At 39.3% G+C, this 17520-nt stretch overlaps 1 protein-coding gene across 27 annotated transcripts in view; it reads right to left on the bottom strand.

The window, feature by feature from the left end:
* Positions 1 to 17520, bottom strand: part of AOPEP (aminopeptidase O (putative)) — a 427206-nt gene that overhangs the window by 342039 nt on the left and 67647 nt on the right. For 23 of the 27 annotated variants that reach the window (XR_015170185.1, XR_015170180.1, XR_015170178.1 and 20 more), the window contains 2 exons: positions 15557 to 16465; positions 3818 to 3984 (listed from right to left, as the gene is read on the bottom strand). Coding sequence is in view for 16 of the 27 variants with exons in the window: in XM_086416943.1 (XP_086273069.1) it covers positions 3818 to 3984; positions 15557 to 16332 (943 nt within the window). In the remaining 11 variants the exon portion in view is untranslated. The remainder of the gene's footprint in view (positions 1 to 3817; positions 3985 to 15556; positions 16466 to 17520) is intronic. The other 4 variants (XM_086416959.1, XM_086416961.1, XM_086416958.1 and 1 more) reach the window with 2 other exon arrangements.

Genomic DNA, 17520 nt, shown 5'->3' with positions numbered 1-17520 from the left:
ACCACACTTCAAAAGCATCAATTCTTTGGCTCTCAGCTTTCTTTATATAGTCCAACTCTCACATCCATACATGACTACTGGAAAAACCATAGCCTTGACTAGACGGATCTTTGTTGGCAAAGTAATGTCTCTGCTTTTTAATATGCTGTCTAGGTTGGTCATAGCTTTTCTTCCAAGGAGCAAGTGTCTTTTAATTTCATGGCTACAGTCAGCATCTGCAGTAATTTTGGAGCCCCCCAAAATAAAGTCTGTCACTGTTTCCATCATTTCCCCATCTATTTGCCATGAAGTGATGGGACCAGATGCCATGATCTTAGTTTTCTGAATGTTGCGTTTTAAGCCAACTTTTTCACTCTACTCTTTCACTTTCATCAAGAGGTTCTTTAGTTCTTCTTTGCTTTCTGCCATAAAGGTGGTGTCATCTGCATATCTGAAGTTATTGATATTTCTCCCCATAATCTTGATTCCAGCTAGTGTTTCATCCAGTCCAGTGATTCTCATGATGTACTCTACATACATGTTAAATAAGCAGGGTGACAATATACAGCCTTGACATACTCCTTTCCCTATTTGGAACCAGTCTATTGTTCCTTGTCCAGTTCCAACTGTTGCTTCCTGACCTGCATACAGATTTCTCAAGAAGCAGATCAGCTGGTCTGTTATTCCCATCTCTTTAAGAATTTTCCACATTTTGTTGAAAATTGTTATCTGTTGAGACCATTCAGATATGACCTAAATCAAGTCCCTTACGATTATACAGTGGAAGTGGCAAATAGATTCAACGAATTAGATGTGATAGAAAGAGTGCCTGAAGAACTGTAGACGGAGGTTCATGACGTTGTACAGGAGGCAGTGATCAAGACCATCCCCAAGAAAAAGAAATGCAAAAAGTCAAAATGGTTGTCTGAGGAAGTCTTACAAATAGCTGTGAAAAGAAGAGAAGTGAAAAAAAAAAAAAAAGAAGGGAAGTGAAAGACAAAGGAGAAAAGGAAAGATAGTTCTATTTGAATGCAGAGTTCCAAAGAATAGCAAGAACAGATAAGCCTTTCTCAGTGATCAATGCAAAGAAATAGAGGAAAACAATCGAATGGGAAAGACTAGAGATCTCTTCAGGAAAATTAGAGATACCAAGGGAACATTTCAAGCAAAGGTGGGCATAATAATGGACAGAAAGGGCTACAGTCCCTGGGATTGCAAAGAGCAGACATAAGTTAGTGACTAAACAACAACAGTCCTTATTTCACAACAGTGACCAGATTAAACTACAGATTATAGAGTGAAGTTACTAAAAAATAAATTAAAGTTAGATTAAAATATTAGAATAAAACAGGTGAATTTTAGAGTAAAGAAAGACTTCTCAAGAGAAACCTGACGTATCTGACTATGTAAAAATTAAAATGTCGTATAGGTCAGAAATACTCTATAAAATTAAAAGGTATACAAAAATTGAGAAAAAATACACAAATATAAGAGATTATATCTCTATCTCATTTTATTTTTTTTGAATGGGAGAACAGATTACAGATTTATGTAATAGAAGTTTTACATAACACGAGAGCCTCTATAACGAAATGAAGACCTGAAGAAACAGACCTGTGCACTTGTCTGCTGGGTTTGATGACCAGTGGACAGTCAACTCAGGAACAGCCGGATGGAAAACTGCACAGGGCAAGGTATGTGAGAAAGAGCATGGAACTTCCATGCCCTCTCCAGGGGTACCATTCTCCTCATGTCTCCATGTGGTCACTAACCAGGAAGCCCCAATAACTTTATTTTTCAAAGATCCAATCAAACTACAAGACAAAACAAACTTTTGGAAACATCACTAACATCTCAATATACAAATGGGCAAAGGAAATTAACAGATAGGAAATGAAAACGGCTAAGGACATACAAAAGCTCATTGATAATCAAAGTAATCCAAATTAAAAAGAAACCTTCTCTTGCCTATCAGATGGGTGAAACTCCAAGGATGAGGGGGCCTTCATAACTACTGACGGATATGTAAAGTGTCACAACCTTTCTGAAAAACAACTTAAGATAAGTACCAACAGCCTTCAACAGGTTCAAAACTTTTGACTCAATAATTCTAAGTTTATACAAACTGTCTCCTCAGAAATTTAATGTGACTTTATTTAATGTGAAAAAACCTTGGAAACAATACAACTGTCTGTAATATGGAAATGTAATAAAATCTAATATACTCATAAAATATTATGCAGACATTAAAATCATTAATTTAAAAAATACCTAATGTCTGGAAAGACATACAAGATATACTGTAAGTGAAAACTGCTATATGCTCTGCTGGCAATTTTGAAATGACAATATATACTATATACATAGATTTTAAATACCAGAAGGAAATACTACAAAATGTTAGCAAACATTTTCTTTAAAATTAATTTTATTACTTTTCAGTTCAGTTCAGTTGCTCAGTCGTGTCCGACTCTTTGCAGCACGCCAGGCCTCCCTGTCCATCACCAACTCCCGGAATTCACCCAAACCCACGTCCATCGAGTCAGTGATACTATCCAGCCATCTCATCCTCTGTCGTCCCCTTCTCCTCCTGCCCCCAATCCCTCCCAGCATCAGGGTCTTTTCAAATGAGTCAACTCTTCGCATGAGGTGGCCAAAGTACTGGAGTTTCAGCTTTAGCATCAGTCCTTCCATTGAACACCCAGGACTGATCTCCTTTAGGATGGACTGGTCGGATCTCCTTGTCATCCATGGGACTTTCAAGAGTCTTCTCCAACACCACACTTCAAAAGCATCAATTCTTTGACACTCAGCTTTCTTCACAGTCCAACTCTCACATCCATACATGACTACTGGAAAAACCATAGCCTTGACTAGATGGATCTTTGTTGGCAAAGTAATGTCTCTGCTTTTTAATATGCTGTTTAGGTTGGTCATAACTTTCCTTCCAAGGAGTAAGCATCTTTTAATTTCACGGCTGCAATCACCATCTGCAGTGATTTTGGAGCCCAGAAAAATAAAGTCTGACACTGTTTCCACTGTTTCCCCATCTATTTTCCATGAAGTGATGGGACCAGATGCCATGATCTTAATTTTCTGAATGTTGAGGTTTAAGCCAACTTTTTCACTCTCCTCTTTCACTTTATTACTTTTACTTTTTGTAAATTTTAAAATTTCTATAATAAATGGTGGAAGGAGACACCATATTTAGATGAAGAAATATTACAATTACAAAAAAATTCACCTGGCATCAACAAGCTCCAGATCTCAACTGAAAGTGTCAATTACTGCAATAAGTAGGAAATTCACAGAGAAAACCTTGATGATGCATTAGTACCTGCCTTCCATCTTTCTTATACACCTTTGACTCAAAATTTCATGGCCCAATAGAGTAAGAACAGGGCAATACCAGGACAACTCCAGTGGGCAGCCAACAGGAGAACTATTGCTCAGCATTATAAATAACCCTGCACAGGCTCCATGACCAAAACACAAACAACTCAACTGTAATGGTGTTTCCACGACATACTTGCCTGTCCAGAAAGTCTTCAACCAAGACCACCCACTTATGGTCCACAAACCATCAGGTGAAAGGAACTGCCTTAATAATCTAAGAATTGATAACTCTGGCATTGAAGGGCCCCACATGCCATGCACAGGCTCCCAAGTGCCCTTCCCCATCCCCTGGTATTTTCTCTGGCAGGATGTTTTATATCATGTTCAGTCCAACCCAGCTAATAAAGGAGCTCTTTTAAAGCGGAGAAAAACCCTGTGTATTGGGTTCCTGGGTCCAACATGTGTGCAATACATAAAGAAGCACAGAACACATGTACAGTACCTTCCTGAAGCTGTGTTGGCTTTGCAGAATTCTCCCCGCTCATTAGAACAACAAAGGATGCAGCTGCTCGAACTGTAGCCTGCCATGTTGACATGGCAACGGGTGGCTCCTGGCATGGAAAAAGGGCCCTGTTGTTTATGGGAGATCCCACAGTATAAACACATGGCCTGCAGAAGAAAGACAAAGAAACAAAGGGGGAGAATCTTTCAAATGAGTTGTCACTTTCCTTACCACCATGGTAGCAAATGTTAAGTTGAGCTTTCAAAGAGAAAATATCTGAGACTTTGTAGTTGATTGGTTTCAAAGCATCTTGAACTGACATCTGCCAAGGCCTATGTGAATAGCCGAGTGGTTATTTCTCCCAAATGAATTACTTAAATATGTAAAGAGGTTTTTTTTTCTAAGGGGAAAAATATTTTTTGGATAAAGTTTTAAATACTAGTCTGCCAAGTTAAAATTTACATTACCTTGCCCTTCCCTTTAGGCCTTCAAAACAAAAAAGTTTTAGAGACATTCTTACAAAACTTTTGGAAAATATTCTGGAAAAGAAAATATGTTTAGTGATACTGAGATATTAATACTTGGAAAAACAAGCTGGTGGTCTCAAATGCAGTGCTGGCGGGCAGATACCCCCAATCTTGGAAACCACCATTTCAAATGGAGCCCTTGTGGGAATCCTTGTGCGGAGGCCAAGAACAGGGGTTGGCACATAAACAGGACTGTAGGTCACAACAACCAGGCTTGTGATGGGAAGGCCAAGGGCAGAGTTGTTACCAAAGCAAGTATAAGAAACCAATGGCATGACATGGGGGCCCATTCTGCTAAAATTAAAAAATACAAACCCACTCACACCAAGAATAATCCCTTCCATGATAAGTCACAAAGAGAAATGGAAAAAAATCTCTGAGATCAAAGAAATCTATTCTTTTAACACCACTGAGTAGAAGGCACAGACAGACCCTTGGGAAGAGGTCTTAGGAAAATGTTTCCACTTTTCGTTTTTCAAGAGTTACGGCAAATATGATATAGTTTTAATCAGCTTGATTTATGGAGTAAATGATAAAAGTGGAGTGCTACCTCTCTTTCATAAACTGGTTTTCCTTTTTAGAATAGTTAACACTATTACGACTGAAGATTTACTGTATTCTTACAGTGAGCAAGAACACACAGAATGATGACCCCACTCCATCAGTCAGGGTCCAGGAAGGAAAACACAAACCATTGTAGGTCGTAATAAACAGAGGTAATTTAATTTAGGGGATTGGTCCTAGAAGTAATAGAAGTACTGAGAAGCCAAACAGCAGATAGCGATGCAACCCAGAGATTAGCCACAGTGGTAAGGAGCTGTGACTCCATGGGTTGGAGGAGCTGCTATTGCTGAGTGTTCTGAGCTTACAGCAACAGGAGTCATTTGACAGAAGCCAGAATCACAGTGGAGAATGTCTGATGGGTGCAGGGACCAAGGAGACCCAGTCATTGCTAGAGATGCCAAAATAAGCAGAAAGAGGAGAGGAAATGTGTGTGTGTGTGTGTGTGTGTGTGTGTGTGTGTGTGTGTTAGTCTCTCAGTCTCTAGGCAAGAATACTAGAGTGGATAGCTATTCCCTTCTCCAGGGGATCTTCCTGATCCAGGGATCAAACCCAGGTCTCCTGCTTTGCAGGCAGATTCTTTACCATCTAAGCCACCAGAGAAGCCCAGGAAATTGTTTATTGCTTGCTAACTCCTGCTCTCAAGTGTTCCATCAATGCCCTGCATTGGCCAAACCCGACAGGAAGTCAGAAGACAAGGGAGCCTGGGAAATGAGGTTCCTTGTCATCGGGAGAAGATAATAAGAGCAGAAAATGGACCTTAGAGCAAACGGGTAGTCTACCTTCTAGAAGTGTATATGCCATGATTAGAGGCAGAGAAAGACTAGACATTCATAAGACTAGTACTGGCTGGGTTCAGTTCAGTTCAGTTCAGTCACTCAGTCGTGTCCGACTCTGCTGGCTGGGTTACCAGCTCATTAAATGGCTATGGGAAAATCCCTGACCTCTCTGAGTCGCATGCAAAATGGGGATAGGGGGCAGGTATGTGATTTCAGTTGTCTGTCTGTTCTGGTCCAAAAATCCATGGCTGTGTCCCAGAATCACAGATCCAAGAACAAAGGCAAAACCTCATGGAAGGCCCAGGGTCTCCCATTGACTTCACGGAGTACTGAGCTCCCACCCTGGTTAATTGACTGAGCCTGAGTTAACTTCAGGCAGTTGAGGACCTAATGATGAAGTCCCTCTAAAACTACCTCCTTCTAGCTGGGGCTGCTGGTTGTAGGTGCCTGGTCGGGGATGCTGTAGCAGCTCAAATAGCTCAGGTAGGTGGGATCAAGTCATGCCTAGTTCTGAAAATTCCACCTGTTTTTTTTCCCAAAAAGTCCATCATAGAGAAGGATCCCAAGAAGAAAAGCATCGTCAGTGGAAACAGAGTATGTTGCCCCTGGCTGAACGGCAGTGGAAACAGAGTATGTTGCCCCTGGCCCAACGGCAGGCATAACTCTTCCTCTGACAGTGACAGACACTGAGAATCAAGGCTTCCTATCTTAATAAAGCAGAACGGACCCCACGATGTCTGTCAGCTCATGAGCTCTTGGAATCCACTTCCAATTTAAGCAGGCTTGTGGAGATAAGCCTATTTGTGGTGCTCACAGGGAAGTGGGAGACCCTTGTCTAGAGATCGCCTAAGACTTTCTCTGGGGAGAGGAAGGGGGAGCTGACCCCATATTATGGTTTTAAGTCGTAGGGTAGTTCGGGAAAGTATCTGTGCTTTATCTGTGCTCTCTTGCTTTTACACTCAGCACCTCACTTCCCTAGGGTGACTCTGGTTACAGCTCTTCCCTTGTCTGCACACGGAGCAAATTCTCCTCAAAAGACTGGCTTGCCAGGACATTTGCTTTTCTTCTCCCTGTAAGTTTGGGTTGGAGGCCCTGCTGGCATATTATTATGCATTCCACCTGTGCCCTTAGGTATGAGGTCCCTAAGCCTTCCTCCACAGCCTCCATATCACTTTCCAGAAGAAACTATCAGATTTGAGATGAGGTCACATGTGAGAAGGGGCTTCCCAGGTGGCGCCAGTGGTAAAGAATACGCCTGCCAATGCAGGAGACATAAAAGACGCAGGTTCGATCCCTAGGTTGGGAAGATCCCGTGGAGGAGGACATGGCAACTCATTCCAGTATTCTTGCCTGAAGAATCCCACGGACAGAGGAGCGTGGGGGCTACAGTCACAAAGAGTCGGACACAACTGAAGCGGCTTAGCGTGCACAGGTGCACATGTGAGAAAACAGTGCAGAGGACGGATCAGAAAGACTCCGCGATTCACTGCAGAAGGAGAAGAAAGGGAAGGTCTCCCTGAGGCAGCCAGCTCTCAAGACGGCCCCAGTGACTCCTGCTCCAGGTATTCACACCCCCGTGGAGGCCCCTCCCACACTGTATCGGGGTGGCCTGTGTGACCCAAATCACTACAACGAAAAGCCCGCACACCCCAACTAGAGAAAACCGGCATGCAGCAACAAAGACCTAGTGCGGCCAAAAAAACAGAAATAAATTTTAAAAACAAACAGGAAAACAATCCTAGGTAAAATTCCTTGAAAATGTACATTCTCTCCATGCTCAGTCTACTTCCTTCTTGGTCTTTTCTTCTTTTTCTCAGCTCACTCCTCCCTCCCCAATACATCCAGACCAAGTGCCTGTGACTTTATAACGGATGGCTTTTTGAGCTTTTACAATCTGATAAGCCTATGCATGTCGCACATCACGGTGCAAATGTCCAAAGCAATCTAAAGTCAAGTAACTACATTTTAAGAGGGATGAAATATTTAACCCCCGGGTAAAAGTCTAGTGGTGGAATTTTGGGCATCTGACAGAAAGTAGAGAATGGGTGGACAGGAGGTCTTCATGGAGTCTGAAAAATCATACTCTGTGATGACTCTTGTCACACACACACATTCCCCACCCTTCCTCTTCCCTACCCACTGTGTCCCAGGAGGGGATGAAAATCTATGTGCATTTATAAACATGCTCTGCAGTTATCTGGATGTGTGATCACTGAAATATATGCAGCTGTGTTTATTCAGCACGCACAGCCTTGCACCTTGGCCATGTTGCTAAAATGCCTATGGGATAGATGTTTAGGTACAAGCCTGCAATTCTCTGATGTTTATAAACATCATTATTTCCCAACTGAACAATTCCTTCCAATACGAAAAGGAAAACTCTCCTACCAGGGCTCATCCCACATGCGCTGGGATACCCACCCACATGGAAGACCCCTTGGGGAGCCCAGATTAACTGCACAGGAGTTGCGGGAATGGGAGAAAGCAACTGAAAATGAGAAAGAAAACAGGGTAAGATAGGGGGTGACAGCCAGGCCATGGCTTGTTGCCATTAAAGAACTAAACTAAGAACCTGTCAGAATAACAATTATTTCAGCTTCTTATTACATGTTTGTGTATTCTCAGAACAGTCAAATGAAGAGGAGATACACTGTGCTGCTGGTCTGAATGTGTCTGTCCAAATTCATATGTTGCAATCTTAGTGTCCAAAGTGTTGGTATTAGGAGGTGGGGTCATTGGGAGGTGCTCAGGTCATGAGGGTGGAGCCCTCATGAATGAGATTGATGCCTTTATAAAAGAGGCTAGACAGAGCTTCCTGGCCCCTTCCACCAGGTAAGGTCACAGCAACACAAAAGAGGGCCTTCACCAGGACCTGACCACGCTGGCACCCTCATCTCAGCCTTTTAGCCTCCAGAACTGTGATAAATTAAGTTCTGTTGTTTATAAACCATTCTCTCTGCAGTATTTTGTTATAGCAGCCCAAATGGAAATGGATTATGATGTCAACTAAATATGTTTGCTTATCTTTTTTGAGGGGAAGCCATCTTTACAACTTGTAGGGAATAGGCTCAACCCATATATTTTCTTTATTTTTTCTTTTCGCAGTTGGAGTGAAAGGGAGTTATTTTTAGTTTTAAAATATTACTTTCCATAAAAATCACCCATTTTCAGAGACTTGATTATCACAGATGAACAACTGGGGAGAAGGTGGCTTCAACAGACGGGAGGTGACGAGCCCGCTGCCGCTGTGGTGTGGCTTGATTCGATGTTTTTCCGCACTGAGGCACTGATCTGGTCACTGGAGGCCAGGAGGCCACAGATACAACAGGTTGGTGATTCACATTCTGTCATATTTCAGATTTTCAAATACTTCATATTTCAGAATATTTCAGATTCTCTGTAACTTCCCAGTTACAAAGTCTTCAGGACTCCTCTGATTCCTTTTTTCCTGTTCTCCTTCCTGCCCCTGACCTTTTTTTATGGCTCCATGTTCTCGTTAAACCTGTTAGTTTCCGTTGTAGGTAAGCAACCCTCTTGCTTTCTGTGACATAAAAACCAAGAGCCAGACTACTAAAACATGAAGTGTCAACCAGAACTGCCCCCTTACCTTCCTCTCTCATCTCTACACACATACACACACCTCCCACACACACAATCTCTGTCTCTCACACACATCCCTTCTGTATTATCATTCTTCTTCACAGTGTGATCACCAAAACCAGGACTCACCAATCATACTCATCAATCATACTGAACATATATAATGAGTACAACGAGAATACTGGTTTGACTTGGATAGATTCTGGTATAGTCAAAATGGACTGGACTAAAAGGGGCTTTGAGTCAGAAACTCACCTCTTCTTCAACAGAGATGTTTTGGGTGCAAAGCTAGCGAGCTGTTTGTAAAGGCAAAGACAGTGCTTCTCATCTGGAAGCCCCTTATGGGTATAGGATTTTATGTATGGAAAACATTTGGAGATCCTCTCATGGAATTTTCTCATTTTACACATGAGGAAATTAAGCTCCAGAGATGTAAAATGACTTCTCTGAAGTCACACAGCTAGTTGGCAGCCTACCTTTTGAGTACTCGGGTCTCTTGGCTCTCACCTTCTAGATTCTTTTCAACTCTCCACACTTTTGGTTATAGGTCATTTTTATTTATTATTTTTTGTTGATTTTGGTTATTCATGTCTTGTTATTGTTGTTTGATTGTTGTTGTAGTTATACAATGATATTATAGAATTAATGTGTATTTCCCCTTCAGTTTTCATGAATTTTATATTGGTTTCTTGAAGCAAATAGGGGAGAAAAAAGGTATTAATTACAGAAATGTTCATTTTAGACCTGAAATTGCTTCTAAAATATCTTCTGTTCATTCTTTTAATTTTAAAACTGTATAGTGAGATACAAAAAAAATGAAACTATTTTATTGTATGTGTGTGTGAGGGGGACATGTATTAACATCTGATTTTGATGTTAAACTAAAAATATTCCAAAGGTCTACATCTTCTTTGGTCCAATACCTGAACAATAAATATAATTTTTAAAAATCATTCTCTCCTTAGTATTTTGCCAACATCATTCTGACTTTATCTAAAACAAAGCAACATCATAGTGATTAAGGAAATTTTTAATTTTATTATGATTTTAAGTTATAATGTATTTTCCTAGTCAGATATTTTTAACAATGACCAAATAATTGTTGCTTCTAAAATAAATTTCCTATATTTAACTGGATTTCCCCTCCATTCAACTCATTCAGTGATGTCATCAGCTTAAGCAAGATCTCCTAGACCACTTGGCTGGTTCCACAACTATCTCAGTGATCCAAAGGGGAAAAGGAATGAATTACCAGAAAGAATGCTTTGATTTTAAATAACATTTTATTCACTGAAATGAAAAAATGCAGGAAACACATAAACTTTGAATAAAGGTTTCCATTTTTTAAAGTTTTTTTTTCTAAAGTATGCTGAGGCTCTAGAATCAAAAAGATATTGTCTTCTTCTTATCTAGCTTAGCAACAATAATGGCTCCAGTTCTCATCTAAGTATTTTTAAAGGGCACACATACTCACACACCACACAAAAGTAAGTACTTTTTCCAAGAAGCATGTATCATATTGTTATGTATGTGTTTGTTTTATCAGTCATTTTTAAAGGTCATTTAAAATCTAGTATCTGAATGATGGAGGCAAGAAAGAGCAAGTAGATTCGAGAGAAGCCAGAACTCCACAATGGTTGAAAGAAAGTAGGAAAATATAGTTTTTATATTTCCAACTATTTCATCTTAGAACTAGAATAACAATGAGGGAGAGTAAGTTATTGACAATGACAGAAAAGAAATACTCTTTTACAGCGGCAAATGTATTTTCAGTTCCCATCTAGAAAACATTGCTACTTGATAAGAAAATGGGGTGACAGCTCTTAGGAAAGGGGAATTTCAGGGTGGAAAGAGGATTATTTTTTCAAATTTGAAATTTATTTTTGATGACTTTTTTTATCAGTTTTAGATTTATTTTTAAATATTTATTTATTTTTGGCTGCTTCAGATCTTAGTTGCAGCATCTGAGATGTTTTATTGGGGGTATGCTGGCTTAGTTGCCCCATGGCATGTGGGATCTTAGTTCCCTGAGCAGGGATCTTAATTCCCTGAGCATCCCCTGCATTGGAAGGCAGACTCTAAACCAGTGGAGCATCAGGAAGTCCCTAGATGTGTTTTTAAAACTACAAAGATAAAACACAGACTTCCCATATATTCCATACTCAGTTTTCCCTACAACTTACATTAGTATATTTGTCACAGTTGACACATTATTATTAACTAAAGTTCAGATTTTGCTGATTTCCTTAGTTCTCTCTTTAAAAAAAATCCTTTATATACTTTTCTATTCTAGAATACTACATTAATTTTAATTATCATGTCTCTTTAGGTTTCTATTGATTGTGATAGTTTCTGAAGACTTTACTTATGTTGGCTTTGAGAGTTTTGAGGAGTACTGGTCAGGTATTTTGTTAAAAGTCTGATTTATCTGATATTTTCTCTTGGTTAGATCGGGGCTATGGGTTTTGAGGAGGAAGATCAAAGATGCTATTTTCATCACATACTATCAACATGACTCATCAGTGTTGATGTCAGCTTTGATCTCCTTGCAGAGGTCATGTTTGTCAGGTTTCACTAATGAAAATTTACTTTCTCCTTCTTTCCATACCGTCCTCTTTGGAAGGAAGTCATTATGAATAGTCCTCACTTAAGGAGGGAGGAATTATGTTCTACCTTCTTGAGGGCAGAGTTTCTATGTAACTTGGACATCTGCACCATGGATTTGGCCATTCTCCCCATTTGCTTATTTAAGTCAATCACTTTTTTATATTAGTATGGACTCATGAATATTTATTTTAAACTTTGGGTTATCATCTAAAACTATTTTACTTTGTTGCTTAGTTTTGGTCACTAGGAGTTCTTTCAGATGAGTCCTTGGACTTTAATACACTCATGCAATTCCAGGTTCTTATTGCTGTTGTTAGAGCATTTCCTTATTTTCTGGCACAATAGATGCTACAGCTTCATCTTTTATGTTTCCTGCTCTAGCCCCAGCCATTTCTCCAAGAACTCTGGTTCCTTCACTGGAGCATGATATTAGAAACCAAGATCTGGGCACCAGGGAGTACTCACTGCTTCTAAACCCACTCAGCTGAGAAACAAGGAAATACATGTGTGTATGCTAACGCTTGCTAACACCCCATATGTATAATTATTTCTACATGCAACCATCTGTATCTGTACTATGCTAAACGTGAGTTCATAGTGATGTCTCCCATTCTAATCCATTTCCACATGAATCATTCTATCCTCTTCCCCTTGCTCATCTGTAAACTCCCACTTCAACAGTGAGAAACCTGGCTCCCATCATCTGCATCCATTTACTAAATTACTCAATTCCAGTATACATGTAGAGTGGTACCAGAATTGTTAACCTGTATTCCCATGGGAAACAACTCTATCAACTATAGTGCAGTAATTATCTACAGTTCCTTTTGCTTTCAGCCTTACAGATTCAACTCATTCTAAAGTTACTTAGGTCAGCACATTTTCCCCTCTACTCTCTTCAATGAGATTGTTTCATACATTTTTAATATAGCTAGATTGTTCCGTCACATTTTATAATTTCCTCCTGGGATCCTCTGACCTCCTAAGTGATTATTTATTTACATATTATCAAACAAAATAACAAATTTTATTCTCAACAAACCAGTCAATCCTAAAGGAAATCAACCCTGAATATGCATTGGAAGAACTGACGCTGAAGCTCCAATACTTTGGCCACCTGATGCAAGGAGCTGCCTCCTTGGAAAAGACCCTGATGCTCCAAAAGATTGAAGACAGGAGGAAAAGGGGACAATAGAGGATGAGGTGGTTAGATGGCATTACCAATTCAATGGACATGAGTTTGAACAAACTCCAGGAGATAGTGAAGGACAGGAAAGCCTGGCATGCTGCAGTCCATGGGGTCATAGGGTCCAAAATGACTAAGCAATTGAAAATTCTCAACAAGGTGTAGAATGAGAGTGGGAAGGGGAGAAGCCACTGTTGGAACTTGAAAGGACAGGTACAAGGTTAGAGTTTTTCTTAAATTTCTGTCTAGTATCTGCTTAAAAATGAAAAATTTTTGAAAGCTAATATAATTCATTTTTTTTAAATGTATTGAAATCTTTGCTTACAATAAGGGACATGGTAAAAATTAAAAGAAACACAGCTCCTTTACACAATTAAGACATAGATTTTTCTAGGAGCTTTCAGTAACTTTATAGAATATTCCTACTTGTAAAATGAGAATAAAAAGTTTCCCATCCAGACTAAAAATTTATAGTAGTTGATAGTATTCTGCCATTCAATGGTAAAAATTTAACCACTACTTTAATTTGAAACCTTGGTGATTACTAACAAGAAATTATTTCTATCTAGCAACCTGGAATCCTTGGACATTTTAAGTCCTTATAGTATCCAAATAGTTACCAGTATATACCTAGATTTATTCTTAAACATGTGGGAGAATTTAGTGACCATTCACGGAAGATTCACTGTGACTGTAATAAAATTCCCCCAAAAAAAGAAAAAAGAAGGGAGGGAAAATCTTTTAAGGTTTAAAAAACAAATTTATTATCTCTGTAAGACTCCATAAATGTCATTTATTTACTAACATATAATTACAGACTTCCAAGGATACAGTTTAAACTCTTGCTGGATCATGTATTTATTGAATATTCAGAAAAGGAGACATCAAGAGTAAATTCAAGTCAACCTTTCAGGAGTAAAATGTGCCCAAGGACCTTTTGAGAGTTTTTTTAAGGAAACTAGCATTTATCAACAACTCATTCCTACTCAACACTTCATATGTAATGTAATTCACAAGTCTAGTCTCTGTAGTAAACACAGAGAAGAAAGTTATGTTTGAGACCATGAATGAGTATTTCTTCCAAATACTGTCAATAGTTTCTTCTTCGCCATTACTCTAATTCAAAAATGAAATATCTGGAAGTATGAAAACTAGAATTTCCTAGTTAAATATTCAGAGACAGTATATTGTTAAATCTTATTAAAAGCTCATCTTTAATAATTTCCAAAAAATTTAAAGATACAATAAGAACATCTATTTCTTTCCTTCACAGACTCCCAAGAATATTCAGTAAGTAATTCTATAAACAAATCACTATGCTTTTCTACTGATGTAAATTTGCACTACCCTGCCCTATCCCAAAGGCTGCCTCAGATTCTAGCAGAAATAAGACAGGAAGTGAACTCATTCTGAGCAGGGAGAGAGACCAGAGCAGGAGGTAAGACTGGAGGCAAGGAGCGGGATAATGAGAGCTCAAACTCAAGGTGATGCTTTAAAAAAATATAATCTGAAAGGGTTTTTTGAGGGGGGTGAGTTACGGGAGAGATGTAAGCAATTTATCTAGACCACTGCCTTCATTAAGGGAGTCCTCTGCTATATAAGAAGGCACTTCAAAAACAAGCTCACAGAGAGAAACGTTCTTCCAACTAAGCCCTGCAATAATTACTGTATTGATTCACAGTACATTAGCACAAATAAATAGGTAAAATAATGAGGAATCAATAAAGTTTGACTTGAAAATTCTCAAATTCTAAAAACCCTAAACTGCTGGAGGAAGAGAAGAAAAGAATTGCCTATATACTCCCCTGAACACTGACGTTTCATCAATTCTGCCTCTCCACACATAAAATCAGGAGTCCCCTTGGTGTCAAATACCCAGAATCACAGCCAAAGAAGCAAGTGTCAACTCAGCAGGACTGACTGTCACACTCCTCAGAAACAGATCTCCCCAGTGCTTTGAGGGCTCACTTTATATAATAACTGATTAAGTCCACGGAGGCATAGCTGCCAAGAGATGGATACAGTAAGAAAGTCACAAAGCAGAGCTGGCTTTATTTGGAAGCACTTTGCCAGAATTCACACCAACCCAACACAGCAACTATTTATTCCCTCGGGGGAATATGAAGGAACTTTGGGAAAATATTTGCTCAAAGACACATATCGTTTCCATCTACAGTACTGGAAGTTGCTAGCAGAGATCTCAACAGAGAGCTAGGCTTGAGATTTAACCATTAAATCTGACTTTCAGTCTCCTAACTCAGAAATACAGGGGCTTAATAAAGTAATCTTTTTCATCTTCAGGGAAGTAATCCTATTAAGAGTTCAGCATGCCTGGGAGTTTACCTGTTTCCCTGAGGGTCGAAGGACTTAAGGTTAGATGGGTAATGCCACAGAATAAAGAGGAGCATCTTTGCAAAGGTTCATCTCCCAGTGTGTAAGATTAAAGACCAGGGAACTGCGGAGTACCCAGATAACCTACCTGCCACTCTGGTCTGAGGTCCATGTAACTGATCGCCCCTGGGGTTTGGTTCTGTATTGTATCCTTATGGCATGAGGAAAGTCAGTAGCTGTCTGAGCCCCTGTCTTCCTGATCTGTAAGCTCCAAGTGTCAGTGTCAAATAGGAGTTCCCCACAGCCAGGAGCCTGGCTGCAGCGAGCGTAATAGTCTAACTGCTCCCTCCAACGATCTGCAGGCAGAGCCATGAGTTCATGTACAATCTGATTCCTGAGCTTGGGAGACCTTGTAAATTTTTCAATACCTGGCACAGCAGCAACATCCACCTCCTCAACCTTTAACACAGATAAATCACAGCAGTCCAACACTAGCAAAAATTCCTCACTCCCATGATTCCCTGTGTCACAGCAGTACTTTGAGCTAGAAATCCCAGAAGCCTGTTCCTGGTTGTCATGGTTACCATCTTTACCAGAAGTATCTTTTTCACCTTTACCACAGATTACAAAATCATTATATCCTATTTTAGATGAGAAGGTCTTTGTATTTGTCACAGGAATCTGGCAGGGTTCAGGCATCCTAAATTTGCAGGCTTCATTTGACTCTGATGGGCAGGTTACCTCGGTGGAACTACTCCGTTTCTTGAATCTGTTTCCAGACTCGAGGAAAAGCACTATGGTGCCTTCAATGACTTGACTTTCAAAATCCACATCTAAATCCAGTACATAGTGTTTCACAAGTATGTGGCTGGTGTTGGCCACGAGAGGCAGGTCATCTCGAGAGGGATCCAGCTTTATGTCCATGGTAGTACTGTTCAAGAATTTTGGTAAAATCTCAGAAGGGGCTTCCTATTAGTCCCAGTCTTCCAGAGTCATAAATGGCTGCTTTCCAAAAAACACCTGATGTCACAAACTGGGGTTCCACAACTTTCATCACCTGGTAAAGAAGAAAAACACAATCAGACAAAATCCCAAATAAGATCCTTTGCTCCTGCAACTGCTGCTTCTGCAAGTTGATTACCTCCTTAAATAATTCCACAGTGTAGTAGAAGCTCAAGGCTACAAGGCAGACTAATCTTTTTGGCTGACATCAAACTACATTATGGATTTCTAAAAATATTTCAGTTATCAGTGGAATAAAAGAGGCCTCCACAAAACCAGAAGAATCATGTTCCTAACTATTGTAGAACAGTCCTTGTCTTGGAAAAGAACGACTGTTGGGCAAAAATGTAACTGAGCATCACTGTACCCCTTGTTTTAAAAGATATTAAATGTATTTTTAATTTTGTGTATCAGAAAAAAAGTGATTGTTTTTCTACTGTGATTCTAAGTAACAGATGTGAATGAAGGCTAAATGGCCTCATACGTTTTATTCTTTGAGAATAATAATTTAATACATACAATGTAACTCCAGGGATTAATGTACTTTTCACATTAGGACTATTCTCATATCAGCACTTCCAGTAAATTACAGGAAAATGAGCCAATTTACCAGGAGTGCATTCGAAGTATTCCTTTGAGATTGTTCACAGAGATTTTTCAAATTTATAGTTAAATACTCAAGGTATATCATTACATCTTAATAGCTGAAAACCCATTAACATTCTGGATAATAGCCTTCTTGTGGCAAACAAAAAGGTCTTCTCATTGGAAAAAAAAAAGTATGCAAATACCTATAAAAGGAAGGAGAGAAATTAAAATGTAGAAACAGATGTTGTAATAAAATACCCAAGTTCTTCGTAAAAGTTCTGAATCAAAATGTAGTCTTATTTTAGAACAGCGATCCAACTAAAAGAAAAATTATTTTAAATTATTTCAGTCCCTGTTGTGTACCTAATTTCTTTCAACATATTTTAACCAAAAAATGAAAAAAAAAAAGGCAGAGGAAAGGAAATGAAAACTCTGACAAAGCAGATTTACTTAAAATCACTTTTGTATTTCTAAATATCAAGAGGTATTCTTTCATCAACTACAAAACAACATTACTTGTTT

The sequence above is a fragment of the Bos grunniens genome, chromosome 8 (genome assembly GCF_055505025.1).
Source record: "Bos grunniens cultivar Pamir isolate PY7600 chromosome 8, Bosgru_T2T1.0, whole genome shotgun sequence".
Taxonomy (NCBI): Eukaryota; Metazoa; Chordata; class Mammalia; order Artiodactyla; family Bovidae; genus Bos; species Bos grunniens.
The sequence above is the reverse complement of the archived record's forward strand: the minus strand, read 5'-3'. Positions and strand labels throughout refer to the sequence as shown.